The sequence below is a fragment of the Colobus angolensis genome, unplaced genomic scaffold (genome assembly GCF_000951035.1).
Source record: "Colobus angolensis palliatus isolate OR3802 unplaced genomic scaffold, Cang.pa_1.0 Scaffold75, whole genome shotgun sequence".
In the NCBI taxonomy this organism is placed as follows: Eukaryota; Metazoa; Chordata; class Mammalia; order Primates; family Cercopithecidae; genus Colobus; species Colobus angolensis.
The window spans coordinates 6803199-6815053 of record NW_012121265.1 but is presented as its reverse complement, the minus strand read 5'-3'; the positions used below and the strand labels follow the sequence as shown (position 1 = coordinate 6815053).

The following is an 11855-nucleotide window of genomic DNA, read 5'->3' as shown; positions in this document are numbered from 1 at the left end:
TTGGGACCAGAAGCCATCGTATATATTGTCAACAAGGGTAAAATTTTGCTGTTACATTACAACTTGATTCTTCCTCAGTGCTGAGTATTTCTTCAATTTCTGCTATTTTGTTTATTTGTTTGTTTAAGCAAACTTGAAATGCTATGGTCAGAAAATGTTCAAATCTTTCTAGTTTTGTAGTACTTAGGATATAATTTTCAGGAAAGCTACAAAAAGCCCATGAAGCAGAGATACACAGAGATAGAAGTTTCAATGGCATGCTTCAAGGTGACATGGTATGATGATATAGAGACAAGACTACTTACTCTGAACGCACTAGATAAAAGCCCAGACAATGAGCTTAATTGACTAATTCACAGTAAAGCTACAGATTTAATTTCCTACCTTTGTAAATCCAAGTCAGTACAGTTAACGAGCATGTACCAATGTCCATGGTGAGTCTGCAAAAAATAATTGTCATTGCTAGAGAAACAAGTCCAAATTTGATGGGCAAGTAACAGCGCTTTCACATATCCAACATGTTACCTTTTGTCATGGGACTAGTAGATTAAGTGAGTAGGTCCATTTGCACAGTAAACATCATTTGAAGCTTTGTGTAAACATATATCAAAACAAATGCTAAAATTTAGAATTGTAAAATACTTGTCAGCTAAAAATCCTATTTGCCCCCTCCTGTTTCTTCTATTCCCTACTATCCTCCTCAAAATAAAACACGTTGATAGAACCACACCTCAGTAACCTGTTTAGGTTATCTGAATGACTTCTTAAGCAGAAGGAATTTTGTGGTTCCTCTAGAAACTGTAAAATCTGCTGTCATAGTTCAAGAACATGACGTGTTTCTGTTTCAGTTAAGTTCATTTATCATCAATGGAGTATTTCAGGTTGTACATTATAAATCTGATTTGCAGGTGTAATCTCCTTTGGACACCTGTCAGCTTTGAAAACTTTTCAAACCTCTTCCTTCTTGCAAGGCAATCAGGTACTTAGCAGAGAGGGGGAATGATCTCTGGTTCTATTTTGGCTTTCAGCTGATATTGCCATGGTGATCTGTGACACACCCCAAAAGGCATTGGTGCTGATAGAGAATGTAGAGAAAGGCTTCACACCGAGCCTGAAGGTAGTCATCCTTATGGACCCCTTTGATGATGACCTGAAGCAAAGAGGGGAGAAGAGTGGAATTGAGATCTTATCCCTATATGATGCTGAGGTATGGATCTGAAATTTATCTTGTGGCTCCAATGCTGGTCCAACACCTTGGGCAACTTGCAAGATACCTTCACAAGTGGACAGGGTTCTTGTTCTCCAGGGGTGGCATGTGAGGAGTAAATTAGACTCATGCTGTGAAGCTCTGAGAATAATTTCCACAAGACAACTTTGAAACTCATGCCAGGAGAGGACAAAGTTCTGTGGCCAGCTGCATGGACTTCTAAGTGGATAATATATAAATAGGAGTTCAGTAATAGTTAAAGGAGGTGACTCCTGGAGCCAGGCTGCTTGTGTTCACATGCCAGCTCCACGTCTGTTAGTTAGGCAACCTTGGGCAATCTCATCTCCCTTTCCTCGGTCCATAAAATGGTGATAAAAATAATCCCTACCTCACAGAGGTCTTGTAAAGAGTTAGATTAATTCATATATGTAAATTTCTCAGGACAGTGATGTGTATGTAATAAGCTCTGAAAATGTTAGCTGTTCCTTTCTTTCAAAAAAGATTTAGTTATGGCGCTAGATGATTGAAACTTAAGAGTACAATGGGAAGTTTGAACATGCAATCTACCCTCTGTAGGTAGATGATTTTCTAGAGAAATCTTATGCTCTTCCCTGGGACTTCCATTGTTCCTGAATGTTGGCTTCTGGTCCTAATCCAGGTTGGAATTTTGCTTATATTCCCATAGAGATGTTCTCATGGAAAAGGGAGGGAGAGGGACACATTTATCACAGTCTGTCCATCTCAACTGATGTCTTTCTTTCTTGGTTTTCTGTTCATATAGAACCTAGGCAAAGAGCACTTCAGAAAACCTGTGGTAAGTTTTCTTCTGCCTGAATTTGAGCCTTACCATTGTCAACTCTCAAAGTTCATGGTAGAATAAGCCCTTGTGCTTCCTCCTCCAGCCTCCTAGCCCAGAAGACCTTAGCATCATCTGCTTCACCAGTGGGACCACAGGTCAGTGCCCATGAAGCTGAACCTTAGACCCCTGGTCAGCCAAGAACATGGTTTCAATTCTTGGCCTCTGGTAGGCTGGTAAATATTCCCTCTAACGAGCCCTATCCTTAGGGGCTCACAGCCTAAGGCTTCTAAGTGTAAATTCCCAGATGGAGAAACATAAACATAAGTAAATAAACTTCATGTAGTATACTGGGAGCTGTTTACATTCAATAGATTTCAGGGGTCTTAAAGATGACGTCAGAAAGTCCTTTCCTCTGCCCCCACCAACCCACCACTCTCTTGATTTGACACCACTGGGATTGTTTCATTCAATCAACATAACTCAGTGATAGTTCTCCATAGAGGGCTTCAACCCCACCCTACATCCACCCATCTGTTAGAATGCTTAGTAGTTTTTAATGTGGTCCATTGTGGTCTACAGTTATATTCATTCTAGTATGCCCAGTTTATAGTGTTTATAACCGTGTTACTAGATAATATTGGTAGATCTGGAATTCCAAACATATAAACAGCACAAGATGTGGGGCGAAGGGAGAAGGAGGGTTAACTTGAATTTTTCTTTGCAGCTGTGCATCTGTCTGAAATCATGGCTGTGCTCCGTGTAGTAGTAGAAGGCCAATGATGCATTCAGCAGTAGAATCTCTGGGGGAATTAATTATTCCTAAACAGAGGCATATACCATCCACAAAAAGACACAGTGACAGGAAATGCTCTTGGCCTTCTGGAAGAAAACCAATTGAATCTAGTTTCTTTCAAGGCCAAAGGCTACCTATTAGTTACATAAAGTATCTTTCTCTCCACCTCTTATTTCCTACAGGTGACCCCAAAGGAGCCATGATAACCCATCAAAATATTGTTTCAAATGCTTCTGCCTTTCTCAGATGTGTGGAGGTCAGTGGTCAGTTGAAAAAGAGGCTCTCATTAAAATGTGAATCTGTCATAAGATTTTTTTTTGAAGTTAGAGCAGGCAGACAGACACACACACACACACACACAGACACGTTAAAGGCCTGAGTGTGGACAAACACCAGTGTGTTGTCTACAGGACTGTACATTTTCAAGCCTTGGTCTTTTAGGATCACTGTAAATTTCTACACTATATGCAGTTCAAGGCATCTCAGATCTACACAGTGTACCACCTATACAGCTGTCTGTGGTAGTCCTGGGAGGAGGTAGTTTTAAAAACTCCATTGGAAATGAAAATTGGCATGAATCTCATGTTGCCTTCTCTTGCTTCCCTGGCCTACATAGCATACTTTTGAGCCTAGTCCTGAAGATGTGACCATATCCTACCTCCCTCTGGCTCATATGTTTGAGAGGGTTGTACAGGTGAGTGTTCTATGTTCCTAGCAGTATGTGGCAAAGGGGGTCCTGACTTGCTATCACATGTTTATTCCAAAGGCAGCTACACAGTATTTACTGTCCTTTCTCTGGTGTGAGAGGCGCAGGCAAGGAGTTGGCTCATGGGAGCTCTAAATCGTGGTATGACCCTTCATTTCCTGCAGGGTCTTCCTCTGCTAAGTCTGCATGTGTCCGGGAGGATAGTACTTGCTTCTGCCTTCATGGGGATGTGTGAGTCTAGTGACATCATAGCTAGGAGCTTACTATCTGCCCTTAATTCTGAGCTGACACAAGACATTGTCTTCTTTTTAAATTTTATTTTGGTTAGAATTTCTGAAAAGATCTAGGATTAGAGAAAAGGAAGTTCCCCACAGAGGATCAGGGAAGGAGCATTTGATCCACATAAGGTATGAGATGTCCCCCATGGGAGTTTTTGCACCACACCTGAGTGTGTAAGGTGGTGCTGTCAGTATTGTGTGCACTGGAGGAGGTCTACTCTTCTGTGAGTATACTCCAGGCTTTTCAGGCTATTTTGAGGCTGATTTGAGAACCGAGAGCCGTGTCAGCCTTTCAAAAACACAGGTAGTGTGGTTGGAAAGTTCTCTCTCTGCTCCTCACTACCCCCAAATGCCTCTTCAGCCAGCTCATGGTTGATGCCTAAAATGCCAAAATGCAAGATTCAGTTCTTTGGGCTAAAGTAATGATATCTGATTCATAAAAAATTGATTCTAAGAAACCTTAAAAAAATTTTAACGTAATTTATGAAATTGGGCTGGTCTTACGATGGAAGGCAGGTTCTGCTTTAATTGGCAGTGCTTTCTTAGTGCCACATAATGAATTGCGTCTTACAGAGGATGATTATCTTAGACTGTCACACAGACCTGTGGTGGAGTCTGGGGGACCACAGAGTCTCAATATCTGTCTTATCTGTCATGCCACCACAGCAGAAATAAATGTTCATCCTTTTTTGGGGGAAGGCTCTCAGAGTCCTGAATTGGCGGGGAGGTGCTGTGTAAGTAAAGTGTCTGTGTGCCTTAGCCCACTTCCCAAATTCCTTCCTAGACAGGTCCCCACTAAAGGGGTTGTTTGCCTCTAAGCTCTATAATTTGGTTCTGTTTTCAGACTGTTGTGTACTGCTGTGGAGCCAGAGTTGGATTCTTCCAAGGGGATATTCGGTTGCTGGCTGATGACATGAAGACTTTGAAGCCCACATTGTTTCCCACGGTGCCTCGAGTCCTTAACAGGATCTACGATAAGGTACTAACTTTCCGCTGAAGGGATTGTCTGTGACTTGGGCCTGCATGAAGGAACTCTATACTACTATGAGATTTACTCCACCTCTACCTCCACCCTCTACAAATATCTACGTAAAGCCATGTTTACAGGTCAAGCTGTGAAAAACCATTATAAATACAATCCCCGCCAGGTACAGTGGCTCACTTCTGTGATCTCAGCACTTTGGGAGGCCAAGGCAGGCAGATTGCCTGAGGTCAGGAGTTCAAGACCAACCTGGCCAACATGGTGAAACCCCATCTGTACTAAAAATACAAAAATTAGCTGGACGTGGTGGTGAGCGCCTGTGATCCCAGCTACTTGGGAGGCTGAGGCAGGAGAATTGCTTGAAGCCAGGAGGCGGAGGTTGCAGTGAGCCAAGATCATGCCACTGCACTTCAGCCTGGGCAACGAGCAAGACTCCATCTCAAAAAATAAATAAAAATAAAACTAAAAAATGAAAAATAAATAAGTACAGTCCCCTTTTCCTTGAGCAAGATGACTTGGACCTGATCTGAAGAAAGAGCTCGACTCAGAGACTTGGGGAGCCCCTCAGGGTTCAGCAGACATCTGGGGAAGCTGTTCCCTTGCTGAAGTGCCAGGCCTCATGATACACATTTCAGAGGCATCCTCTCATTGAATCCTCACAAAATCATAGTAAATCATATTTACACCTATTATTTCTAACTTATGATGAGGAAAATGAGCCTCAGAGGTTAAATAACCTGCCCAGAGTCACGTTCAAAAGGGGTAAGGCAGAATCAAGCTTTCAGTAGTCATGTTTCAGTAGTCATGTTAGCGAGTCATGCTGATGACCAACACTGCTCTATTTTTCATTAGAAATTACAGAATGGTGATTTCTGTAATTCTGTCTTCCTCTTGCATTCATTAGCTGAGATTCTTCCATAAAACCTGGCGAATATTTGATTATTTTTATTTATCAATCTTCAGAAAAATGGATTTGTGTCTCAGCAATCTTCAAAAGTAGCCAATGAGATTTTCTCTGTGTATTTTTAGGAATTCATAATTTTCAGATTTGTTTGTTAAATTTCAGTCATTCTTTTTTATTTTTTATTTTTTGAGACAGAGTCCCACTCTGTCACCCAGGTTGGAGTGCAATGGCACGATCTCGGCTCACTGCAAGCTCCGCCTCCTGGGTTCATGTGATTCTCTTGCCTCAGCCTCCTGAGAGCTGGGACTATAGGCATGCACCACCACACCCATCTCATTTTTTAAGTATTTTTTAGTAGAGATGGGGTTTCACCATGTTGGCCAGGCTGGTCTCGAACTCCTGACTTCAAGTGATCCACCTACCTCAGCCTCCCAAACTGTTAGTCTTTCTTCTTGATCTTCTAATTGCCCCATCTTGGCAGTTGGAAACCCTCATCAAGTTGCTCGGGTGACCTTTTGACAATACCCCTGTAGCCTCTGATAGCTTCCTTGGTTTCTGGCACAAGCTGTCTCAACCTCATCTTGTATATTTCTCACCCAATTGTTAGATTGTCAGATTGCTTCAAGGAGCTGTCGAAGCTATATGAACCCAGGCAATATAGTATGTGATGATTCCTCAGGCTGGGATCCGTGAGGAAGTAATACATGGCCATTCTTCACATACTTTGGAACCCTCCCCCACCTCCCCAACCACCTCCGAGATTTTAACACTTCCTTTCACTATTAGGACTCTCAGCAGATGCTAAATGGGCTCTGGTGACAGGGCAGGCGGTGTTCTAGCAGAACTGATAACAATTCCAACAGTTTCTTACCATGCTATGCAATTATTAGATTTGGTTGTTATTATGGTTTTTGTTCATATGTTGTTGTTGTACATTTTTTATTTTTCAGAGATAGTTATTGTGTAGTTAATACCTAATACACAGTTCACTTCCTGAATGTATTTTTAAAATGAAGGACTTTATTAGCACAGGTCTCTAATACTAACTCTTTGTCAGTGACTTGTTGAGGGAGGGTGAGTCTTGTGAATGTTGAAGAAAGATAAATCTCTTTTAGATGAGGGAGGTTTCAAGAATGACACGACGCAGGAAGCATTTGAGCATGGATCTTGGAGAGAGATTATGACATATTGGTACAATGATAATGTTATAGGCGTAAGAAGATGCTTATGTCCTAGAGCACAATTTACATTAGAAGATAAAAATTATCAGCCCTGCTTGGCTGGAGGCCCAAAAATGGGGGTGTAAACATGGAAGATGGATGGAGAGGGATTCTCCAAATTTTGAACAAGAAAAAAGACTTCAGTTGCCTTGAATCTGACTTCCAGTAGGGTGGAATCTTGAAAGCCAGATACGGAGTTCAGGACTAAATTTTGGAAATAAGGGGTCACTTTGAGTTGTACTTGGGGAAGCTCTCCTTTGGCAGGAGTGTGGTTGATGGAACATATGGTCACAGTGAGGCCACAGTCAGGGAGACCAGGGAAATCATGTGAGCTGGAAAAATGGTGTCAGAATTAAGCCCAACGGAAAGAAGTCATTTTAGTAGGAAGAATTCAGCCCAGCCGGGCGCGGTGGCTCAAGCCTGTAATCCCAGCACTTTGGGAGGCCGAGATGGGCGGATCACGAGGTCAGGAGATTGAGACCATCCTGGCTAACACGGTGAAACCCTGTCTCTACTAAAAATACAAAAAAAAAAAAAAAGAAAAATTAGCTGGGCATGGTGGCGGGTGCCTGTAGTCCCAGCTACTCAGGAGGCTGAGGCAGGAGAATGGCATGAACTCAGGAGGCAGAGCTTGCAGTGAGCCGAGATCACGCCACTGCACTCCAGCCTGGGCAACAGAGTGAGATTCCGTCTTAAAAAAAAAAAAGAAAGAAAAAAGAAAAGAAAAAGCAGATTCCTAGGCTGCCCTTTGACCTATTAAATCAAAAGCCCTAGAGGTGGTGCCCATTGAGCTGTTGTTTTTTTTTTGTTTGTTTGTTTTAAATCTAGTGCCCCCCAGGTGACTTTGTAGGCAGTTCCTCTTTATCTCAGTTGTCAAGCTGTTTCCCAAGGACTAAAAATGGGGGCAGTAAAGGGGAGGACTGCAGCTTTGCATTAAGTTCACTTCTTTCTGAGCATGGCCATAATTCTCTGGGCTCATCATTATTCGCAATCCAGTTCATGAGTGTGAGACTGTGAGACCACTTCCTTATGAAGCTAGAACACACTGTTTCTTGCTCACTAATGGCCTTGATGAGTATCTCCAATAGGTTTCCAACTAAAAGGAGCTATCACTCTGCAGGTACAAAATGAAGCCAAGACACCCTTGAAGAAGTTCTTGTTGAACTTGGCTGTTGCCAGTAAATTCAAGGAGCTTCAAAAGGGTATCATCAGGCGTGACAGTTTCTGGGATAAGCTCATCTTTGCAAAGATCCAGGTAGGTTGGGCAAGTCCCGGACTGAAGCAGGCAAATACCTGGGCTGCCTTCTGACTCCATAGACTTTGCTTTTCTTCTGTTGCTTGAGCGTCACTTTAACTAGAGATCCTTTCACACTTTTTGTCCACTGCTTTTTGAGATCCTTCTTGTACTACTTTACTACTAAAGGGAGTGGGTTAAAAAAAAAAAAAAAAAAAAAAGGCGGGCTGAGTGTGGTGGCTCACACCTATAATCCCAGCACTTTGGGAGGCCTAGGTGGGCAGATCACCTGAGGTCAGGCATTCAAGACCAGCCGGACCACCATGGTGAAACCCTCTCTCTACTGACAGTAGAAAAATCAGCTGGGTGTGGTGGTGGGCGCCTGTAATCCCAGCTACATGGGAGGCTGAGGCAGGAGAATCACTTGAACCCAGGGGGTAGAGGTTGCAGTGAGCTGAGATGGCACCACTTCACTCCAGCCTGGGCAGTAGGGCCAGACTCTATCTCAAAAAAAAAAGAAAAGAAAAATATTTTATTTAGGTTCTAGCACTCTCTCTTATTTTCTTTGGTGGTCTGTTGAGATTATAAGGAATTTGAGGGGCTGAAGAATACAAATTATTTGAGAAATATATGGCTTCCGGTCCCAGCTATAGATAGTGATGACAATGATAGCTAACATTTTAAGTGCTTTTCTACAATCCAGACTGTATTCTAAGTGCTTTGTAAATTAACGTGAGAATTGATATCAGTTTAATTCTCATAACAATGCTGGACAGGCTATTATACCCACTCTACAGTGGAGGATATTGAAACCAAGAGAATAGGTTTTAGTATGTCTTTTGTTTCCACTCAACAGGCCAGCCTGGGCGGAAGGGTTCGCATAATCGTCACCGGAGCTGCCCCCATCTCTGCTCCAGTCATGACATTCTTCCGGGCAGCAATGGGATGTCAGGTAAGCCAAGCACCTTCTTTGAAAATAGGCCAGTTTACTTTTGCACAAACAAGCTCACTGTTTAAATAAAAATGAAAACAACTAAAAGGTACCAAAATGAAAGTCACCTAAATTCTCAAAATCCAGAGAAAATATTCTTCTAATCATCTCTTCAGGCATCTGTGTGTAGAAGCTTTCATATAAATAAAACTAGTGCTCTAAAACACTTGTTAACATTGCTCCTTGTCAAATAAAGCTCAGCATCATTTTAATGATTTTTCAATAGTTTATTGAATGTAGTTGACCCTTGAACAATGCAAGAGTTAGGATTGCCTACCCCCACGCAGTCAAAAATTCATGTATAATACTTGACTCCCCGGCCAGGCGCGGTGGCTGGTGCCTGTAATCTCAGGTACTTTGGGAGGCCTGGGCAGGCAGATCACAAGGTCAGGAGATAGAGACCATCTTGGCTAACACGGTGAAATCCTGTCTCTACTAAAAATACAAAAAAATTAGTCAGGCGTGGTCGGGCCACTGTAGTCCCAGCCACTCGGGCTGAGGTGGAAGAATGGCGTGAACCCAGGAGGTGGACCATGCAGTGAGCAGAGATTGCGCCACTGCACTCCAGCTTGGGCGACAGTGCGAGACTCAGTCTCAAAAAAACAAAACAAAACAAAACCAAGAACTTGACTCCCCCAAAACTTAACTACTAGTAGACTACTATTGACTAGAAGCCTTACCAATAATATAATTAATCAACACATATTTTGTATATGTATTATATACCGTATTCTTACCATAAAGGAAGCTAGAAAAAAGAAAATGTTATTTAAAAAATCATAAGGACGAGAAAACATATTTACTATTCATTAAGTGGAAATGGATCATTATAAAGGTTTTCATCCTCACTGTCTTCATGTTGAGTAGGCTGAGGAGGAAGAAGAGGAGGGGTTGGTCTTGCTATCTCAGGAGCAGCACAGACAGAGGAAAATCCACCTATCAGTGGAGCTGTGCCGTACAAACCTGTGTTGTGCCAGGAAGGGTCAGCCGTACTCAAATAACTAATCTCCTGTTAATGGACACTTGAGTTGCTTATGATATTTTTCATTGTTATAATCAATTAATCATTAATCTAGAATAAATCCACGCAAGAAGGGATTACTATGTCAAAGTGTATGTCTGTGTGTGTGTGTGTGTGTGTGTAATAGTGTATATTATCAAACTTTCTTCCAGAAAGATGTTTTTGACACGTTTCTGCAAGTATACGAGGCCTTATTTGCCCACGCTCTTGCCAGTGACAGACTTTATCAGTCATTTAGGTATTAGCTAATCAGATAAATGAAAAATCTTATTTTGTTTCTTTTATTTACACCAAACATCTTTCTATTGCTTACTGACATGTATATTTCATCCATGAATTATTCTATTACTTCCTTATAGAAAAACGGGCAAAAGATAATTTGGTCTTTTTTATATTTCTAAGAGTTTTTCACAGAGTAATACAGGTTGAGTATCTCCCTATTTGAAATGCTTGGGACTAAAAGTGTTTTGAATTTTGCATTTTTTTTCCAGTTTTGGAATATTTGCATTACAAAACAGTTGAGCATTCTGAATCTGAAAATCCAAAATCTGAAGTGCTCCAAAAGGCATTTCCTTTGAACATCATGTTGGCACTCAAAAGGTTTTGGATTTTGGAATATTTTGGATTTCAAACATTTAGATTAGAATAGTCAACCTGTAATATTAACTTTTGTCATATTGGAAAGACTTTTCCTAGTCTCATCATTTTTGCCCTGTGTTTTGCCATATAAAAATTTCCAATGTTTTTATAGTTAAACTAAATAATCTTTTATATTTGTAGGTTTTAAATTACTTAGACAGGACTTCCTAACCCCTGATATTTCATAAGACTGTTTCACCCTTATTTTCTGGCAAACTTACCATTTTCCATTTTTTCCATTAAGTCTCAGTTCCACCTGAAATTTGTGCAAGTGCTTGGTCATGCATATTGTCTCAATTTTCACCCAGATAGATAGTTTATTCATTCAACCAACCATGCAGAGCATGAACAAAACAGGCACAGACTTTTCCTCATGAGTCCCCTATCTGTATAACCACAAGCAAAACAGACTCCAGATTGATGCCAAGGCGTGAGGTCCTGTAGTCTTTCAAATTAGTATCCTCTTAGCCATTTTTAATACTGTCCTTTCCTTAAGCCCCTAAAACCAATAGATCAGCAGGTCCTGTTGCTAACCCCCTCCCAGAAATGTCTTCTTTAAGCCTTCCTTTGTCTCCCAATTCTGCCTATCACAGGCCACACCCCCCACTGCAGCAGCCCGTAAACTTGTTTCCTGCCCCCAGCCTCTCTCCAATCAAGAATATCTTCTATACCAGGGACTGGCAAATTGCAGCACAGGCTAAAACTAGTCTGCAGCCAGTTTTTATTTTTAAAATATTACTGAAATACAGCTACGTCCATCCATTTACATATGGACTGTGGCTGCTTTCGTGCTATGTTGGCAGAGTCAAGTTTTGAGTCAGATACCAGATGGCTCACAAAGCGGAAAATATTTACTATCTTGGCCTGTACAGATAAAGTTTGCCAACTCTTGTTTTATATCACAGTGGGAACTATTTCCCTTAAAAAATGCTATTCTCCTTCTTCAGTTCCTTCAGTGATGCTCCATTGCTCAGGTTCAAGTTCAATTGCTATTGGGTTGACCATCACTTAGTGAATAACTTACATGTTCCCACCTACTTGAAATGCTGCATTTTCTTTCCTTTCCTTTCCCTTTCTTCCT

General features: G+C 41.5%; 1 protein-coding gene across 1 annotated transcript in view; it reads left to right on the top strand.

Annotated features, from left to right (window-relative positions):
- Positions 1–11855, top strand: part of ACSL5 (acyl-CoA synthetase long-chain family member 5) — a 52937-nt gene that overhangs the window by 33653 nt on the left and 7429 nt on the right. Inside the window, 9 exon segments of the mRNA XM_011927870.1 lie at positions 1–37; positions 1029–1207; positions 1989–2021; positions 2110–2161; positions 2982–3055; positions 3416–3493; positions 4628–4762; positions 8010–8144; positions 8980–9075. The exon segment at positions 1–37 is cut by the window's left edge and continues 1 nt beyond it. Of these exon segments, the coding sequence (XP_011783260.1) occupies positions 1–37; positions 1029–1207; positions 1989–2021; positions 2110–2161; positions 2982–3055; positions 3416–3493; positions 4628–4762; positions 8010–8144; positions 8980–9075 (819 nt within the window).